Here is a 19797-nt window from a genome sequence, read left to right as displayed (position 1 = left end):
TGCTATTTTCTTACGTCCTGTTTGGTGTCCGGGGTTTTTATAAATTCATGAAAATGTCCGGTTGACATTGCGTGACTAATAGGACGTGAAGTACACTGTGTAACTGCAAGTGTCCTCTTTTTTTTTCGGGGATGGGGGAGGGGGGAAATGGGAATATGGTGACCCTAAATTAGTCCGTCGTTAAAATCTGAAACAATTTAATAACTCCTCATTAATTTCATTCAGTTTCAAAAATACACTTAACGTTTTATGTACTGAATGAGACATGTATTACTTTAGTCGCAGCTAACCAATCCATTGATCATGGATTGTTATGTAATATGGAAAGAAATCATTAATAAATTAATTGAAGTCGTAAATTAAGCAAACTATAAATAAACCCTGATTACTAAAATGAATTTAATAACAGCATACGCCCTCTACGTTTATTACGTACGTACGTAGGATATTTTTGACACCCCATGACTTCCGTAGTTGCCCATTATGATGGCTGCCACGACTGGCAAATATCAAAAATAAATTCACAAGCAAATGCCAGCATGCTCATATAAGATAGTATTGCGTATGAAACTATTATTATCCGATTAACTATAAAGAATGTATAAACGCTCCAAATTTGGCCGTTATCGCTATGTTCAATATATTACTCGTTATTCGTTAAGCCTCGCACTGGTCGGGTGGTAGTATGACACTCTGCTGTTTCCGTAGTTGCCCCATATCAAAATGGCTGCCTCCACTGATAGCATCAAAGGAGCAGAATTATCCAAAGCGGAGTATCTAAAACGCTATTTGTCCAATGATGACAACGCCAAAAAGTCTAAGGAGAAACTCAAAAAGAAGCGGCGTAAAATTCCGGGAAAAGGGTGAGTTTTTACGTCGAACTGTTTCTCTCCTGTTGTGTGCGTTTCAATAGCAGCTAGATGCTAACATTCGTTAGCTGTGCATCACGTCGCATTTTTCTTTATGATTGAGAGAATGGTTTCTAGTCCTTTTTGTGTCTTTGTCTTATTTAAGACTCAAAATAGTAGACGATGATATAGATTGGAAACAGACGGTGGCCGAGGAAAATGAGGATGAAGAGGACGACGAGGAAGCACCCATGGTAAGACGCAAACCTTAACCTTATCTTGAAACTTTAATTCCAAAACATAAATCTAGTTTAAAATTCGTCATTTAAACCCCAAACCCTGGATTAAAACTTCAAATGAAATCAAAATAATTAAAATGTCCCACTTCATTGCACTTCTTTTCTTTGCTTTAAAATAAAAATGTTATGTTAATGTTAATGAGTGTAAATAACCAAACCCACCAAAAGCATTGACTTGAAAGAAACAATTTATTCTTTTTTTTTCCCTATGAAAGTATTGATCCCATTCCTCTGGTATTATTGACTGATATTACTATCATCATAAACATTTTTAATTGACCCACCCACTGCTTGGTATTGTCCAATCAGATTGCTGAAGTAATTGACGAACGCCCCGATGACGTCAGGATGCTGGAAATCTTCCGAAGCAGCTCTAGGTGGAAAGTCATTGGAGGTCAGCCATTTTGTTTTGGGGTGAAAATACATGTATATGTGTAAGTATACTTTATGAGAGTTGTGTTACATTCTAGAAGATGAAAATGAAGAAGAGGACATCCAATCAGGAGACTTACCCGAGCAGTCGTCGGGCAGAAAATCCCGACACGACTCTCCGGACGCTTCCCTTCCGAGGAGACCTCGCCACGATTCTCCTGACATATCACCACCAAGGAAAAAACGCCACGATTCTCCTGACATGTCGCCGCCAAGGAGGAAGAAGCAGCAGAAGGGACGACGGGATTCTGACTCGGACCTGTCACCGCCCAGATGGGGAAGGCACGGTGGAAAAGTGTCAGATGATGACCTATCGCCTCCTCGTAGGAACGCACAAACGGAGGTGAAAGTCTGTTTGTCATCTGTGACTGAAACAAGTAACTTTGACTGAAAGCACTCTATAAAGCAATTTATTATTATTTAGAGCCCGATAGATTAATTTAATATTAGCTCTTTTATAATCTGGCACTCTTTTACGGCAAAACATCAGACAATATTCTCAGATTGTTTATTTATTTACACATTCTTAATACATAAGACAAAAATAATGACATACTAATAATATATCTCCACCTTAAAAAAAAGTCAGCCCATTTTTGCCATTTGAAAAAAATCTGATTTAGCTTCAAAAGTATTTTTTTATTATTATTAAAATGTCTACTTTGTTGTAAAGTTAAATAAATACTAAAGAACAAAGTGGTCTTTAGACGTCAATCACCTTCCCTAGTGTGGCTCGTTATTTGGTGGCCATTTTGAAATGTTATTGTTGTTGCCAGGGCAACAGTATGCTTTCGGGCGGAAAGGCGGGTCTGGTTTCCTCCGATGTTCTACGTAAGGAGAAAGAAGAGGCACGACGCAGGGACGGAAACAACAAGGAGCTTGAAAGTCAGCATTATGTTACTCATATTTATGAGTTATTTGTTGCAAGAAACAGTATGTTGATAACATGATGTATTCACACATGCGTATTGCCAGACGCATCCCGCCACGCTCAGACGGTGTTTCGAGACAAGAGCGGCAAAAAGCGAGATCTGGAGTCGGAGCGGGAAGAACAGAAAAGGAAAGCTGGAGAAAAAGCCGCAAAGGATGAGAAATACGCTCAGTGGGGGAAAGGGTGAGTGTGGGGCTTGGAAACACTGAAACCATAACCTTGGCTTGAAACCCTCATATGAGACACTGACTTGAAACCCCATCTCAGGCACAAATCCCCCATGTGAAAATCTGAGCTTCGTTCAAAACCCTAAGCCATGCTTGGCACCTTAATTTGAAACTTAATATGGCTTAAAACCATAACCATGGCTTGAAACCCTTATTTGAAATCTCAGCCCTTGTTTAAAACCGTAATTTGAAACCCTAATTTTGTCTTGAAATCCTAACCCATGCTTGAAGCCTTAACCCTATATTAAAAACTTACTTTGAAACTGTAATGCAGGCTTGAAACCCTAATTGTAAACACTAACCGTGGCTTGAAAGTCAAACTCTTGTTTGAACCCTTAACCCATGGATGGATCAACTTGAAACCCAAACCCGAGCTCCAAAACCAAATTTGAAAACCTACCTAACCCAATGTCAAAACCCTAAATTTGCCGTGAACCCCTCTTTTCATACTCTTATTTCAAACTTTTAAACCTATCCCTGGTTTAAAACCTTACTCTGAAATCTCATACATGCAAATGCAATGGCTTTTAGGCTTGCTCAGGGTCAGATGGAGCAGCAGCGTCTGGAGGATGCCGTGCGCGAGGCCCAGAAGCCGCTGGCGCGCAACTACGATGACGAGGACCTGGATCGCATGCTGAGGGAACAGGTGAGGGACGGAGATCCCATGGCGGCCATGTTGCGGCGCAAGAAGGAGCGCAAGACGCACGGGGTTAAAGGTAACACCAAAGATGACCTATTCCCTAAACGATTTTTAGGACAATGTTGATGTTTTTTTTTTTGTTTTGTTTTTTCAGATAAACCTCAATATAGAGGCCCTCCTCCACCTCCCAACAGGTTCAACATTTTACCAGGACATCGCTGGGATGGCGTCAACAGGTACAATTCGTGAAACATAAGCAGCAGTTTGGCAGATTGTGTGTGTGATTGTGTATTGCCAAATTTAGACTACGGTACTTTAATCTTCTTTATTACTGCAGCTTACTGTTTTGACTATCTTCATGTATGTCTGTATTGTACTGCCCCCAGGTGGCCAAAGCGAGCTCACCAGAAAGTGCAGTACAATCGAAATGAATTCATCGTGATGTGCAAAAAGTTACATTCTATTTCATGAGCAATATTTTTAAATGAGCAATATTATACATCACTGCTTTCATAAAATCTAATTTTTTTTGTTAGGTTTTATTTGAAAGGCTAGAGAAATAATTGGGAAAGATGATGATCATGCGAGTGAAATACATTTGTTAATTTTCAAGGTGTACTTTTTTTGAGAAGATTATGACTGTAAGGTTTTGCTGTACTTTTAAACATTCATTCATTGTGTGTTGGGCAGGTCCAATGGTTTTGAGCAGAAGCGCTACACGAGGATCGCAGACAAAAAAGCACTTCAGGAGGAAGCCTATAAATGGAGTGTGGAGGACATGTAGACACAAGACTGTTAGGTTTGACAAAAGACACGACGGCCTGTACATAGCGGTGAAGTGAAGCATCATTTCCTGATGTTGTAAATAGTTATTACACTATGTGGAGAACAGATATTTTTCACTGTTTTTATTGATTTATTAAATCATTTGAGTTTGTAAAGAAGTGTCTTGTAAAGCCTTGTGTTCATTTCACATCCGGAATGATAGACAGCAAGATTTTTCATTTAAATACATCATGCATTGGAACAAAAATAAAAACAATTATCTTTTATGTATTTTTGTAATATACATTTCAATTAAAGCTAAAATCTAAACAAGGTTTGCCGTATTTCCTATATTTAATATATAATTGCTAGTTGTGGTGTAACTGTAATATACATAGGAACATTTACAACTGCTATAATAATTTGGATTAAAATGGAGCGATATTGTCTGTTTAAAAGCAGATCTGACTTTACCCTTGAAGGTTCAGAAAATGGATGGATGGATTTTAATCAAATGAATAAGGTAATTTTAGTAGATAAGAACCTTTGGTGGTACATTTGTTTCCCATCGGACTGTTTTTGTGTAGACGCTCAAGCGGAACCAAAAAGCTACGCGGATGTTTTCAGTTTACGGCACGTAAGCAAACAAAACCGACACGAAATGGCGGACTGGAACCCCATCGCCAAGGTGTACGACCCGCTCAAAGCCGGCAGCATCGACGGCACCGACGTGGAACCCCACGACCGAGCCGTGTGGAGGGCAATGTGCGCCCGCTACAAGCCAAACAAAAGCGTCGTGGGAGACCCGCTGCTCACTCTCTACGTGGCTCGACTCAACCCGATGACCACCGAGGAGAAACTGCACCAGGTATTCTCAAAATTTGGTGACATTAAGCGGCTCCGGCTGGTTCGCGATGTGGTCACCGGCTTCTCCAAGCGCTACGCCTTCGTCGAGTACAAGGAGGAGCGGGCCGTGGTGCGAGCACGCCGGGACGCTAACAAACTGGTGGTCGACCAGCAGGAGTTGTTCGTGGATTTCGAGCTGGAGCGAACCCTCAAAGGCTGGATCCCCAGGCGGCTCGGCGGCGGGCTAGGGGGCAAGAAGGAGTCCGGCCAGCTGCGCTTCGGCGGCAGGGATAGACCCTTCCGGAAGCCCATCAATCTCAGTGCCAGACCATTGCAGCAGGAGTGGTCGGGTGGCGGGCGCAGGGAGTGGGAGAGATCCGGACGGCGAGACCGCGACAATCGGGGTAATCGAGACCGAGACGAGTGGGGGAGCAGAGGGAACGATGACAGCCGCTACCGAGACAGGAGCAGGCAGCGAGACAGGAGATGAAAGTGGACTATTGTTTCCTTTTTTCTTTTCCTTTTTTTTTTGTTTTGTTTAATGTGATTTTGCGTTTTTATCACCCCCTCATTGTTTATGCAACATTTCAATGTATATTTGTAAAATTTGGTGTTCTTGTATGAGCCATATTAAAAGTTTGTGAAAGTAGTTGTTCAGTCACACATCTTGACGTTACAATCCGGAAACTGCATCACAACATCATAGTTTATATTTTATCACAATCTGCCCCCTAGTGGCTGTGGGCAGCATGGTTATTTATACCATTTATGAGAAATCTTATTGACCAGAGTGTGACTGCTTTTGAAATGCTTTGACATTATCACTTTGATTTGACATAAAATAAATACTAGTTCAGTTAGATCAGGTTCATTTGGTTTATTTTTTGACTAAATCTAGCTTGTGGTCGGGCAAAATTGTATTTATAAGTGTCAATTTTAGATACACCTCCACTGGGGCGGGTGGCTCGATCAGTGGTAGAGTGGTTGCCTCCCAACCATAGGTTGGGGGTTCGATCCCATGCCACTGTGACAGCATCGTAGTATCCTTGAGCAAGCTACTGAACCCCCAGTTAAGTTAAAGTACCAATGATTGTCACAGGCCCCTGATGTTGCGTCATCCGTAGGTGAATGAATAGTCAAATGTAAAGCGCTTTGAGGGCCTTGTAAGGTGGAAAAGCGCCATATAAATGAAGTACCATTTGCTCATAAAGTGAGAGCAATTGTCTCTAAAGCTTTTTTAGTATAATTTACCAAGTATTTTCATACCTAATGAAGTGTCCCACTGGTGTTACTAGAAAGGCGTTCAGTGACGGTGGACCTGGCCCCTCCAGTATAGGGGTCGTGCCAATTGGGGTACGCCTCCCTGTGGACCGTCCCAAACTCGATTCTGCACCAATCAAAACATTTGGCGACAGTAATTAGCAAGCATGGGCAAGTGTCTCCAACCATCTGACCATAGTCCTCACCTGAAAGCTGGGTTGATGCCAATGTTGTCTGCCTGTGGCAAGGCCGGAGTTCTCCTCCTGCGCCAGGACGACGGAGGAGGGAAGTCCTTCTGGTACTGAGACAGCATCTCTGGATCTTGGTTTGGATGACAGATGTCTGCTTGCGCATCTGTCTCTTGATGTATGCTCTTTCCACTTCCTGTTTGTCTCGAGGACACCGGACGGGACTGGCGGGTCTCCTGCCGCGAGTTCTGAGCACCTGGCAGGGAAGTGCGACCTTTTCCGCTGTCTCGTGGCGGGACAGCCCTGAAGCAGAAAGCCTCTCGAGACGTGGTCTCCATCTTGGCAGGGGTGTCCGGGTAGAGGAGAAAGCCTGCAGGATAAGAAGGGGTTAATGTAATCAGTCCTCGTGTAACCTTCTGGGACTGTTGTTCAATTGCAGAACAAGGGACGTTATTGCCAGTTTCCCAGTCAATTGAATAACAAAAAATGGTGCTGGTTTTGAATGGCATCCAGGTATGCTCAACAGACCAGCTTCCAAAATTCTAATCAGTCTTACAGCTCTTTTTTTTTTTGTCTTCTTTTCCAGTTCCAGTTCCAAGACGATCCTTTTCTGAATTTCCCTGACAATTGTTCTACAGCAGAAAATGAATGCTACTGGTTAAAATTACATCAAACACTATGTGGCTTCCAATTCTCAGACATCTTCAGAGATAACTTGACAATATCCTTGAAATTATTGAGGTCTGCTTTACCGGTTCTAGGTCTCGGACAACCCATGATCACAGCTTCATGGTAGAATATCTGACACAGGTGGCACAAGGTAGGGTACACTGGATTAACCGGTTCTGAACACAAATCCGCAGATATTTTCTGACACAAGATCACTTAAGTAAGCTCTACTGCTTTTGTTTCTCAAACTGGTTATGTTATTGTTCTATGGTAGAACAAGAATCTTGGAAGGACAATCCGTTTCAAGACCCACCAATCTCACCTGCCACTGTGGGAAGTTCCCCCCTGTATGGTCGAGCCCGCAGAAAGAAGTTGCGACGGTGCTTGGCATGTTGCAGGTTTTCAATGAAAATGTTCTCTGATTGTTCCATACCGTGTCATCTGAGCCTCTCTGTATGTTACTAGACTACTGAGTTGTAAGTTACAATCTCAGTAGCCTGTTTAATACTTTTGCTCTATCAATCCTGTTTACTGTAGTCGTCATGGCGTAGCAGGCACAGTGAGACAATAAAGCAGCTTCGTCATTGCTATGACAGCAGTAGTGTAGTGGAATATGGTGCGGCTGCGAGCCAGGAAAACATTCAGTGGTTTCCTCGAAGCCTTTGGCCGTCTGTCAGTAATGCGTCTTTCTTTGCCGCCGAGCAGCTGGCATCAATCCCGAATGAGTTTATTTATCTACCACAAGACCTGTTCCAGCCTTGAAGGGGTTTTCTGAAGAAAACATCCTATTAGTTTTTAATAAATATTTTGAGTATGCATGGAAAATGGCAGTTTTTTTCCCTTACAGTGTTTGTGTTGTAATTACAATTACATGTTTGTGTTATGCGGGAGGTGCACTTTGACCCATATTCCAGTGAGTACTGTACACTGCTGTCGCAATGACAGATAATACAAAGAAGCCGAGCAAACGCGTGATAGCGTGCTGTTTTTACACTCATGACGTATGATTATATGTCCTTTGAATTGTATACGTTATATTGCGAGGACAGGACATAGTGATACTTGGTGCACAATTGGTATTACAGTACTACTTTTAAAACATATACTATATGTTTAGCAGTAATACTAATGCTAGAAATCCAACAGATATTACTATTACAATGACCACTTCTTCTATTTTGAATATTAAAACTAATAGTCTTACCTTTGCTATAACTCCTACTTATCATTTACCTTTAGCACTACAACTAATACTACAGTACTTTTTTTTTTTTGCTCTTCCTACTAAGATAACTACTACCACTATGGCTTTGCTATGAGTACAGCTTTTGTTGTCTTTGAATTGTCTACATCATGCGGTTCGGATAATGGATGGATGATCTATCTGTAAATGTTTTTATGTTGTGCATTTGATTGTGTGAGGTGCATTGAGTTGCCATGTGTATGATATATATGAATACAGTACATTTGCCTTGCCTATTTTAGAGCTACTGTCACTAAAACTGGCACAAATACACTTAATATGACTACTTTAACACGAACCACTACTTTTAGTACTACTATTACAACTGGTACTATACAACAACCGGCAGTACTTTTGATACTACAATTAATAGTGCAACTTACATTCAAACAAAACTACTCTTAACTTTGACTATTACTATTAGTACTAAAACTACTACTCGTACTTGAATCTCCACATTGAGCAGTGTCTAGTTGTAAGAACTTGTGGAGTAGTAGTAGTAGTAGTAACAGACAAAAGCAACAATACGCCATTTGTTTTCACCGTGTAAGGTGCGCAAGTATCAGAACTCCCCGGATGTTCGGAATTGTCCATACGGCGAATAAAATGAGTGGTGGTGGTAGTAGTAGTTTGAAACTACTAGATTCCAAGCAATTGTGAGAAGTGGTACTGGTAGTTTGTTTCACGAGGCGCCAGCAGGAGTCTCTCGTCCCCATAGTAACCAGCCTTCCACTCGAGCCTCTTAAGCTAGCAGCGTCACATTCTTTGCCAAGCGCTTCTTTTGATTTATTTTTAACCGAAGTCGCATCCTGCTCCGCTCCCACTCGTCGCGCACTTTCAGCATTTACTTATAGCGAGGACGTCTCTGCGAATCCCCCAACCGGAGTTTACCGTTTATTTCCATCTTTTTATTTTTGTCACACACACGCAAAAAAAAAAAAAACTGGTCTGTCAACGCCGCTCGACTGCCCGGAAGTGGCGAGCGGAACGAGCGAGGGGGGAGAGAGGAGAGAAAAAAAAAGCGGAGAAAGGCATGAAAAAAGAGGACAAGCGGAGCAAACTTATAACCCGGACGTTCCCAGCGAGCCTCGGTGCCGTCCCGACCGGACCTTCGGCGTCCCTTTCGGCGTCCTTTTCGGCGTAGTTTGTGCCCTCCTCGCCGCCCATTGAGTTGCTAGGATGGGTCTGCCGACGCTGGAGTTCAGCGACTCCTTCGTAGACAGTCCCGAGTTCCGAGAGAGGCTCCAGTGCCACGAGATCGAGCTGGAAAGAACCAACAGGTTTATCAAAGATCTCATCAAGGATGGAAGCATGCTCATATCGGCACTCAGAAGTAAGCTGCATTGGTGTACAAGATTGTATTTATTGCCATGTTCAAGTGGCTTCTTTCAAGGCTGCTCTTGAAAGTCCATCAACATACATGCTGGTTTTGACTGCCCCTTCATCGGTTTTATAGCCCGAAAGACATTTACAGTCTTTTAAAATTTTATAATGACATTGTTATTTATTGTAATTATTATCATCATCATCATACCTTGTTTATTTGAAGTCGTTGTTTCTCAACATGTGGAATGCGGGACATAGATGGCCCCAGAGAAACCACAAGAGTGGTCCGCAAAAGGGTCTTTGTGAAACGAAATGCTAATACTCAAATGATCCTGCAACTTTTTCTGACTACTTTTATCATACGTACTTTTGCTTTTAGTACTTACAGTCGTTACATTTAGAAATGCAACAATGTCTACCGTGGCTGCCTGTACTTTTAGTAGGCTACTGCAACCAATATTGAAGCTTTTACTGTCACTATTACTTCTACAGTCCTGTTTTTATTACTCCATCAGGTAGGGCTGGGTATCAATTCAGATTTCCAAAATCGATTTGATTCAATTCAGAAGGGCCCGATTTGATTCGATTAATGATTCACATTCGTTTACGATTCATGCAGTATCAATTTTACTTTTATATAGAATACATTCTCAGAAGTATCTATGCTGCAAATAGAAACTTATTTATCTTAATTGGTGTCCTAGTATAAAATAAATATATGAATATTTACATTAAAAAATTTGAATCCAATGCAGTCACATTAATCATGTATGTTTTATTGAACATGACCTGATCCAAACAATAAATCAAAATTGAAATAGGTTACAACCACAGCACTATGCAAATAAAGTGGCAAAAACGCTGGGCTCCTCTTGGGGTACTCTCAGTAACAGAAGGGCACATTTGCATTTGGTAGCCATGTTTACAAGTATCTATTCATGGTTTTATGAATCGATATTGGGCTATGAAAAGGAATATCGATTTGCTATCGATATATCGATTTTTTTTTTTAAACCCAGCCCTACAATCAGATACTACTTATTTAGATACTCCTTTTAGTGCTCCAACTACTCATACAGTTTTTACTATAACTACTTCTAGTTTTAGTTCTAAAACGAACAGTGCAACTTTACTTTCACTATTACTTATGCTTTTAACACTACAGCTATTACTACAATGTTTACCATAACTACTAATGTCTTCAGTTCGACAACTAATACCACGACTTAACACAACAATGACTTTTTGTCCTCAACTATTACTTTACTTAAACTACAGGTACTATTTTAGTGCTGCAACTTGTAGTACCACTTTATACAACTTTTAGTACTACAACTAATACAACTGCTTTTAATACGATAACTGCAACTGCTTACTGCTATGTTGAGAACACAATACAATTTGGCTATAACTACTAGTTGCAATTTTCAAACTTCAAATAAAATAACTACATATACTATAGCTGCGACTAGAATGTTGAGTACAACAACTATTAGTACAATTTATTCTGTAACTATTAACCAACTAGTTGTACATCCCCCCCCCTTATTACAACAAATCCTACTACTAACAGTACAGATTATACTATAATTACTACTACTACTACATTTGGCACAAGTACTACTTTTCTTTACTTTTTCCTTCCACTTTTAGTACTAAAACTATTTTACAATAGCCACAACAACTATGTAAAGTACTACAATAAATACTACATGTACTTTTAGTATTACAACTAAAACCGCTGCTTTTACTAAGGCTCTTACTTTTACGACTGTTAACACAACTTTTTAATAATTTGTGACTACTTTTACTGTACTTTCCTCTCTACAGTACAACTATTTATTTTTCCACTTTCACATAACTTATTTTCCCAGGATAAGAAGACAGCTGCCCCGGGGCCCCCAAATTCCAGGGGCCCTCCTTTCAGTCAACTGTGAACTAGTTTGCACACAACAATAATATCCTCACCAGGGCACTCTAATCATGAGAGAATTTGCTGAAATTGTGGTCCCGTTTCTTGTGCCGCCGTCAGGCCTTTCGCAGGCGGTGCAGCGTTTCTCTCAGTCGCTTCAAGAGTTCCAGTTTGAGTGCATCGGAGACGCCGAGACGGACGACGAGATCAACATCGGTGGGTTTGACTCCCTGACTTTGAAACCCTTACCCTAAATTCCAGCTCCGGCTTAAAACCCTAATCTTTGTTCCAAACCCTAACCCAGCCATAAAGCTCTACTTTGACACCTTTACCCTGTCTTGAAGCCCTCTTTTGAAATCCAAACCCCATCTTGAAGCCCAAATCCTTGTTTAAAGCTCTCCTTTGAAACCCTAACTCTAATTTGAGCCCCCAAACCTGAACTGCCAGACTTGTCTTGAAACCCTATTTAGAAACTCTAAACCAAATTTGACACTTATCCCCCAACCCAGCTTTGAAACAGTACTTCGATATGATACTTTGAAACCTGAAAGGGGAAGTGAAGTAAAAAAAATAAAAATAAAAAATACAATATGTTCTATGCGTTAGCCTCCCACAATAGTCATTGTACAGTATTCTGATAAATATTGCGTTTGTAGAATATGAATGAAGCATTAAAATCCATTCGGTCTCATGTTGTGAACATCATCACATGACCAAACCCAGAAAACAGATGATTGGCCATTACCTGACCCCTGAGCAACTGTGATGTCATTTTCAGTCGACAGCAAACTGCAAAATGGCCGCCTTCTGAGGTGGACAAAAATGGGTGGATTTTTCTGCTTAATTAATATTGCATAAATTAATCAACATCATATTTTTTAACCTAATCGTGAAACCCTCATTTGAAACCCAAAGTCTAATGCCATCTTGTAACCCTAACCAAAGATTGAATCCCTAAACCAGATGTGAGACCTCAAATTGAAACCCTGACCCTGTTTTTAAACCCAAACTGAAACTCCAACTGTACTTTGAATCCCTAACCAAAGCTTGGAACCCTAAATCAAAACTTTAAAATTGGGGCATAACTCAATTCGAGTCGAGGCCACTATTTGATGACCTACATTAGTTCTACCGGCCTTTTTGGATCATTCTAAAGCCCAGCAGAACAGCCACCTTAAGCAACATTGTTTCCATAGCAACCCCCCTGACTCTGACTTGTATTTGCACTCTCGTTGCAGCTCAGTCCCTGAAGGAGTTCTCTCAGCTGCTGAGCACCATGGAGGAGGAGAGAAAGCGTCTGGTAAGTAAGCAGCTCGCTGCATGCGCATTTTGCTCCACCTGTTGTGTCTGCACCCGGGACTTCCTGTTTGAGTGAAAGTTTTTCTCTGGAACCGTGACTAGTTGCTTGAGTTCCCCCCTGTGCGCTGACTCTTTCAGACACACTTCATCAACTTTTGTGTCAGAGCGTGTGTTTTAGTCTACTACCTTCTCTACAGGGTCCCCCTTTGTGTGTGTGTGTGTGCCTTTTGTGAATGTGCGCACGAGGAACCATGTGGAACCTATTCCGACTATTCCCCAGTGAGAGCCGAGCCCCCTCGCTGCCTGGGAAAGTCCATAAAAGACTCCTGTGTGTGTGCGCGTGTGTTTTTCTTAGTGTTCCGCGCCGAACACAGCAGCACTACTTCCTTTCTATATGCCACTGCTAATGTTAGCTATGGGCAACACGGTGGACTAGTGATTAGCACAGCTGCCTGACAGTTTGACGATTCTGGCTTTGAATCCGGGATCAGGCCTATCTGTGTGCATCTGTGCATTTTAGATTCCTTAATCCAAGTGGTTAAGGCTCATTTAAAACCCTAACAAATCTAACACAGGCCTAATTTGAAAGGTTGCATTAACACCAGCACTGTATCAGAAGTGGCCATAAAGCAGCACAGTAATCATAGTTAGTCTCGTGGTATCCAATTTCATGGTGACCGTTGCAGCACCGCGGCCAAATCAACACAAAGAAAGTGTTCCTTTCACACAGATGACCTCATGATGTGAAAGTAAAGTCGCAGCATGTGACCGGAGAGTCGTGCGGTCGCAAACACAAAATCAAGTGTGGACAACAGCTGTCTTATCTCCGATCACATGATCCTCAGGCGTATATGGCTTTTTCTTTTATATTGCTTTTACAATGTCGTCAGCCATCTTGGGTCAGATGAGTCTAAAGTGTCATCCGTGGACCAGGAAGCTTGTCATCTATTATTCAGTTTGGCGGGTCTACCAAATCGATTAGCTACCTCAGCTACATTAAATAGCGTGACATCAACAAGCAGGGACAAGAAGCTGACAAAATAAACAATAATGTTTACACGTTTTTTGGTCTTTTTGTCGCCTTTTGGGAGTGACCATTACATGTCCACCAATGAATCAAAAGGCTGCTCTTTGTTTAGCCCCACCCCTTTATGTACTTTCACATTCTGGCTAAAGAAGTTTGTTAGTAGTAAATGAGAATGTCGTCTTCTTGGTTTTCATAGAAATGTTGCAGTAATTTAAGCACAAAAAGCATTAATAGAACCTCAGCTAGTGACACAGTTTTGCTCTACTCTTATTCAAAAGTTGTCCTACTAGTGCTGAAATGTCATATAAGAGTGGAAGGCAGTATTGGAAAAAATGTTACAAGTAAGACAGATGAAAAAATAAAAAAAATCCTATTCTGTCCACCAATCAACAACAAAGGACTGTAATTGTTGTGTGGCGATCAACAAGTTTAAAGTGGAAGTCAACTTTAAACATTTCTTGACACTAATATGTTATATGTGACCTCACTACTTTGAAGACCCCCTTTTTCTTTTATCGCTCAGTTCCTTAGACCCCAATATTAGATTTGGCAGAGGCATCTTTTGTTAAATTACAGTTATCATTCTTAAATAAAAAAATATACAAGTTTTCTCCTGTAAACATCATTAAGCACATCATTTATACATTTATTTAAGGCAAGTTGTAAAATGTCTGAAGTCCTCTTGTTTATGTTTAACAAATTAAAACATCATAAATCATGCTGTTTTTACTAAGTGCTGTCTCAAATGTTCTCCAATTTCAATACTATAAATGTATAGGATCGTATGCCGAGAATTGTTTCCTGGGAGGAGCAATATGGCGGCCTCGCGGCTTCAAAAGTCTATCCAGTCATATATTCAGATCAGTGAGATGACATCACAGTTGCTAAGGCTCAGACATGACCAATCACAGCTCACCTGTTTTCTGAAGCAGGGGTGTGATTGGTTGTTACCTGAGACCTGAGCAACATTGATGTCATCTTCAGTCGACAGCAAGTGGCAAAATGGCCGCCCCCTGAGGTGGAGAAACACTGCTGGATTTTGCTTCATAACTCATATTCCAGTAACACAATATTCACCAGAATACCATATTTACACAAGTGGGGCTGCATAGAACATATTATTGTCAAACAATTTGGGGGGTTGACTAACTAATGTTGGTCATGTCCATGAAATTCTAATTTTGCTAAATTACATGGTCATGCTATGATGCTTTCATGGTAGCAAATAAACCTCTTTGTTTAATTCTGTTCACTTTTTCTTTTTTCTTTTTTCTTTTTTTCCCCGCCTGCGAGTCCCCAGAGAGTTGGCCTTATAGCGGGAATGAGGCGTGTTTCGGCGATGACCATGACATGTTACTTCATCGCCGTTGCGACACACTCATCTGTTTTTCCCTCTTACAGATCCAAAACGCTGACGACGTGCTAATCTCGCCGCTGGAGAGGTTTCGCAAGGAGCAGATCGGCGCAGTCAAGGTGAAGTGCCTGAAGTGCCTTTTTTTTTCTTTTAACAAAACTCACTCAGTGCGAGGCTACCAACTAACCGTCATTTGAATGGCGGAGATTAGTGGTGACAGTCTTTGCGTAACTGTACACCTTAAAGCTTGCAAGTCAACCCCCGAAGTCAGTAAACCACATGCTATGCTTGTTTAAAATACATTAAATAAAAAACAGCCACTTTCCAGCGGTTGAAATGTTAGAAATCAGAGCTCATTCCACATTGGATCCAATTCATTTTCAATGACCGTATGGTAGTTTAGCCTACCCACAATGCACCACGCCGCTACCGTGCAGTCGAGATGCGCACTTCGCTTATTGCTACATTTGATAAATTTGTCTCTTTCGGGTATCTGTAGCAGAAAGATGGCGGCGAAACATGTCAGCGTCCTGTAAGATGCGTTGTGACCTATGTAGTATAATTAGCAATTACTAGACCGACAAATATATATTTAGAAAAAATGTACATTGATGTGATCGAAAAAAAAATTCTGCCTATTATTGAATTGAAATTAATAGTGTTTTTTAAAATGAGGGATCATTGAGAAATTGCCTGTTTATTAAAAAGATACAAAAACAATACACTCAAAATTGGCTGGACAACAAGACACTCAAAAAAAGTCTCAAGGACCCTTGCATGAAATTGACCAGGAAGTCGGCCATGTTGGTTTTATTCCAGATGGAATTGTTTTTCTTCTGTAGTTAATTAATATAACTTTAAATTCCAGCCCAATTGTTAATGTGTGGTGATGAGTTATTTAGTCCCGCAGTGGCCCAGTCCCAGTCTTGAGTGTGTGGCTTATTCCGATAAGCCACAGACGTGTCAGGACATAGGTCATGGGAACGGACGCTGGGAGGCGCGTCGCGGACTTGAAACCAGGCGATATAAACATGGCCGGTGTCTGGTTTCAACAGGCGGCCTCTGATTCACGTTATCTTCTCTTAGAAGCAGACGACGAGCAGCCACCATGCACGGCATCCTTTCTTAGATATAGAACAATGATCTATGAGTTTCAATAAACTGTCACCAGAAACGGCCAAATTGAGATAACCACTTACTAAGACGACCTTTTACCTCAGATACCCCAGCCATCAGTTACGTCAGCCGTATTGTGTCAAGCGTCATTTGGAAATATAACCGCAATCTCTTGAATTTTGAAGAAACTGAGTTGGATAGAGGATGGATAGAAATCGACATTGAATATTTGATTTTCCGGTTGGATAAAGAGAATGAAACTGAGCTTTCACCCACAATTTCCTCGGCCATCTCGTGTTACAGTAAGTGCCGTATTGAAAATAAATATGTTTCTTCCTCAGATGTAATTGGAAATCACTAGTTTCTTTGCCAGGATGAATAGAAATAGTCATTGAACATGTAAAAAGAGTTGACCATGATACATACTGATCTGAGCTTCTGACCCATAATTATCTCCGCCTTCTCGTGTTAGGTTTCAAAATTAAGACATAGGTAGAGTAGCGTTGTGTTCTTGTCTTCCGCATCTCCATGCAGCTTCAGGAAGTATTCCTTTAGTTTTGCTAGCTAGCGACTTGTGTTGGACTAGAATTGCTCAACTCCCATCACTGAACTCATCTGCACTTGTAGAGCACTTTAAAACAACCACAGCTGTTTTCTTAAGATGGAAGCCAGGGGCAGCAGAGGCCCCAGAATTGAACCCTGTGGAACACCATACATTTCGGATACATGTGAATTCATATTGAGCGTATTTGTCCGGCCACTTTCTTTTTTTGCTTGACATTGTATGAAGAGATTACAATAATAGAGGAATTAGTGCCTTCATTATCGAATATTTTTTAGAATTGATTAATCTATCAATTATTCAATCGATTAATCGACTAATTGGCTTCATTTTAATTTTGCATTTAAGTGTATTACAAAAGCACCCCAAGGTAGCGGCGATCTTAACCTTTAGGCTAACCGGCCACATGATCTTTAATGCTTTATAAATAAATGTAACCTATAATTTTGGTTCCTTAGCGAGCGCCTTCTAAGTATATACTACAGCAGGGGTGCCCAAGTTCGGTCCTCGAGAGCCCCTATCCAGCCTGTTTTCCATGTTTCTCTCCACTATCCCACCTGATTCATGATCAGGATCGTTATCAGGCTTCTGTAAAGCTTGCTGATTAGCTGATCATTAGATTCAGCTGCGCTGAAGGAGGGAGACATGCAAAACAGGCTGGATAGTTGCTCTCGAGGACCTGACTTGGGCACCACTGTACTACAGTATGTAAACTTTTAGTATATGTTTTAGTATACTTACAAGTACACTTAACATTTACTTGGTGGAGTATACTACCAAAAAGTACACTGGAAGTATACTCTCCTAATTTTGAGTATACTTCAAGCATACTTAAATAAACTTATTTTTGGTAAGTTTAAACACAGAAGATAATCAGTCTTCTTTCATGAAGGACTACAACAATTTGCGAACAATTACTGTTGATATGCTGAAATCAGAGGATTTGGGCAATTGAAAAAAAATAATAATTAATTACTCGATTATTAAAATAGTTTTTGATTAATTTAAAGCTCTAAAAGGAATCACCTCCACAGGGAGGAGTTAAAATCAAACTAAGGTTAGGAACCACTGATCGAGAACAACGCTGAAGATTTTGTGCTGTGAGCACGTGTGGCCAGGGCCTGGAAAAAAAGAAGAAAAAAAACGCAGTCTTGGGTGCTACTTGTAGAATGTAGCAGCAGCGTGTGAGTTGCAGCTGATCTCAAACATCTCAGCCTCGTCATTTTTTATGAATTCTGTTTAAACAGCGTGGCTAAATATTGACGAGGAATATAGAATGGACTATGAATGAAACATGTTCTTAATCATGCGTTTATCTCACTCAGGAGGGCAAGAAGCAATTTGACAAGGAGACTGAACGGTACTACTCTGTGTTGGAGAAACACCTCAGCCTGTCCTCCAAGAAGAAGGAATCACAGCTACATGAGGTAGCACACACACACACAAGGCACACACTTTGTAACACACACACAGAGCTGTGACTGTGTTGTTAACGTCGCAGGCCGACTCACAGATGAGCAAAGATCGGCAGGTGTTTAACGACGCCTCGCTACAATACGTCTTCAAGATCCAGGAGGTGCAGGAGAGGAAGAAATTTGAGTTTGTGGAGCCGGTGAGGACACACACAAAATGCACACACGAGAATGGAATGTCTTAACTCGGCAAGGTCGATGAGCCAATCATGTGTCAGGGCAACCAATACTCAGAAGAATTGAGAATGTCCAAGGAACTCAGTGAAGTCACCCCCCCCCCCCCCCCCCCAAAAAAAATGGGACAATAATATGTTCTATACAGCCCCACTGGTCTAAATATGGTATTCTGGTTAATATTGCGTTAGTGGAATATGAGTTAAGCAGCAAAATCCAGTTGTTTTTTTTATCCATCTCAGGGGGGGCGGTCATTTTGCAACTTGCTGTTGACTGAAGATGACATTAATGTTGCTCAGGTTTCAGGTAACAACCAATCACAGCGCAGCTTCAGAAAACAGATGAGATTGATTGGTTGTTGCCTCAGCCCTGAGTAACATTGATGTCATCTTCAGTCGACAGCAAGTGGCAAAATGGCCGCCCCCCGAGATGGAAAAAAAACGGCTAGATTTTACTTCATAACTCATATTCCACAAATGTAATATAATAAGAATGTCAAGTTTAGACTAGTGAGGTCACATATTGTTAAGAAATGTTTAAGGTTGGCTTTTAGTTTAAGGCACCGTTTCTCGCAAGATACCAACTTTCAACTGTCAAAACGCCAACTCCTGTCCTAAGGACAATTTGTTTGTACAAGTTGACCGTGTGAAAGTAGCATGAAGATTATAAACTGAACGTTCCCTCTGGGGGACAATTATAAAAGTTCTTTATCTTTTTCTCATATAATGGCTTTTAAAACGTCTCCTCGATATCGCTGCGTCATTACTTGTGAACTTGAGCATCATTATGATCACAAGAGGAGGCCAAACGCTCTGTTGTGGCTGCCGATAAACATGTTTGAATGATACATATCAGTGAAGGCCACTTCCTGTTTCGGCCGCGCCGCTTCCTGTGTGGAGATCTCTCTCCCGGCCTGGGAGAGAAAGTCTTTGTTGTGAACGTAAACAAGGATAGTGACCCAAACAGCAGCCTGCGGGCTTTAAAAAAAAAAAAAAAAAAAAATCTTTATTTTGCCACAATCTGGTTTTGTTGTGCTCTTCAGCTGCTGGCCTTCCTGCAAGGCTTGCTGACATTCTACCACGAAGGCTACGAACTGGCCAGCGAGTTTGAGCCCTACAAACAGCAGCTACAGTTCAACCTGCAGAATGTAAGTTAAAACACCCGCCCCTAAAATCTGTAAATAATAGACACGCCCACCACAAAAACT

At 41.2% G+C, this 19797-nt stretch overlaps 4 protein-coding genes across 6 annotated transcripts in view; 3 read left to right on the top strand and 1 right to left on the bottom strand.

Annotated features, from left to right (window-relative positions):
* The first annotated feature begins 518 nt into the window (after nucleotides 1-518).
* On the top strand, nucleotides 519-4321 carry bud13 (BUD13 homolog). Of its 2 annotated transcripts, none has more exons than XM_086098932.1 (9): nucleotides 519-863; nucleotides 1015-1102; nucleotides 1457-1541; nucleotides 1621-1922; nucleotides 2356-2464; nucleotides 2555-2693; nucleotides 3269-3453; nucleotides 3532-3613; nucleotides 4068-4321. In XM_086098932.1, the coding sequence occupies exons 1-9, from the start codon at nucleotides 724-726 to the stop codon at nucleotides 4159-4161; spliced, it is 1224 nt and encodes a 407-aa protein (XP_085955058.1). In that variant the 5' UTR covers nucleotides 519-723; the 3' UTR covers nucleotides 4162-4321. The 2 variants fall into 2 exon arrangements, with proteins under 2 accessions (XP_085955058.1, XP_085955057.1); XM_086098931.1 differs by having other exon boundaries at nucleotides 542-863; nucleotides 1618-1922.
* Nucleotides 1363-8864, bottom strand: LOC147160745 (uncharacterized). Of its 2 annotated transcripts, none has more exons than XM_086098935.1 (4): nucleotides 8310-8864; nucleotides 6455-6806; nucleotides 6255-6375; nucleotides 1363-1838 (listed from the first exon to the last, which is right to left on the bottom strand). In XM_086098935.1, the coding sequence occupies exons 1-3, from the start codon at nucleotides 8332-8334 to the stop codon at nucleotides 6255-6257; spliced, it is 498 nt and encodes a 165-aa protein (XP_085955061.1). In that variant the 5' UTR covers nucleotides 8335-8864; the 3' UTR covers nucleotides 1363-1838. The 2 variants fall into 2 exon arrangements, with proteins under 2 accessions (XP_085955061.1, XP_085955060.1); XM_086098934.1 differs by having other exon boundaries at nucleotides 7428-8863.
* snrnp35 (small nuclear ribonucleoprotein 35 (U11/U12)) lies at nucleotides 4721-5853 on the top strand. The gene has a single exon (XM_086098933.1). The coding sequence runs from the start codon at nucleotides 4804-4806 to the stop codon at nucleotides 5476-5478; it is 675 nt and encodes a 224-aa protein (XP_085955059.1). The 5' UTR covers nucleotides 4721-4803; the 3' UTR covers nucleotides 5479-5853.
* Nucleotides 8865-9066: 202 nt separating the features above from the next.
* Nucleotides 9067-19797, top strand: part of arhgap42a (Rho GTPase activating protein 42a) — an 18563-nt gene continuing 7832 nt past the window's right edge. The window contains exons 1-7 of the mRNA XM_086098920.1: nucleotides 9067-9681; nucleotides 11707-11802; nucleotides 12825-12886; nucleotides 15314-15385; nucleotides 18270-18371; nucleotides 18446-18556; nucleotides 19633-19737. Coding sequence (XP_085955046.1) covers nucleotides 9528-9681; nucleotides 11707-11802; nucleotides 12825-12886; nucleotides 15314-15385; nucleotides 18270-18371; nucleotides 18446-18556; nucleotides 19633-19737 — 702 coding nt within the window. The 5' untranslated portion in view covers nucleotides 9067-9527. The remainder of the gene's footprint in view (nucleotides 9682-11706; nucleotides 11803-12824; nucleotides 12887-15313; nucleotides 15386-18269; nucleotides 18372-18445; nucleotides 18557-19632; nucleotides 19738-19797) is intronic.

The sequence above is a fragment of the Leptonotus elevatus genome, chromosome 16 (genome assembly GCF_054856555.1).
Source record: "Leptonotus elevatus isolate MCC_2025b chromosome 16, RoL_Lele_1.0, whole genome shotgun sequence".
NCBI classification, from domain to species: domain Eukaryota; kingdom Metazoa; phylum Chordata; class Actinopteri; order Syngnathiformes; family Syngnathidae; genus Leptonotus; species Leptonotus elevatus.
This window is presented reverse-complemented; position numbering and strand designations above follow the sequence as displayed.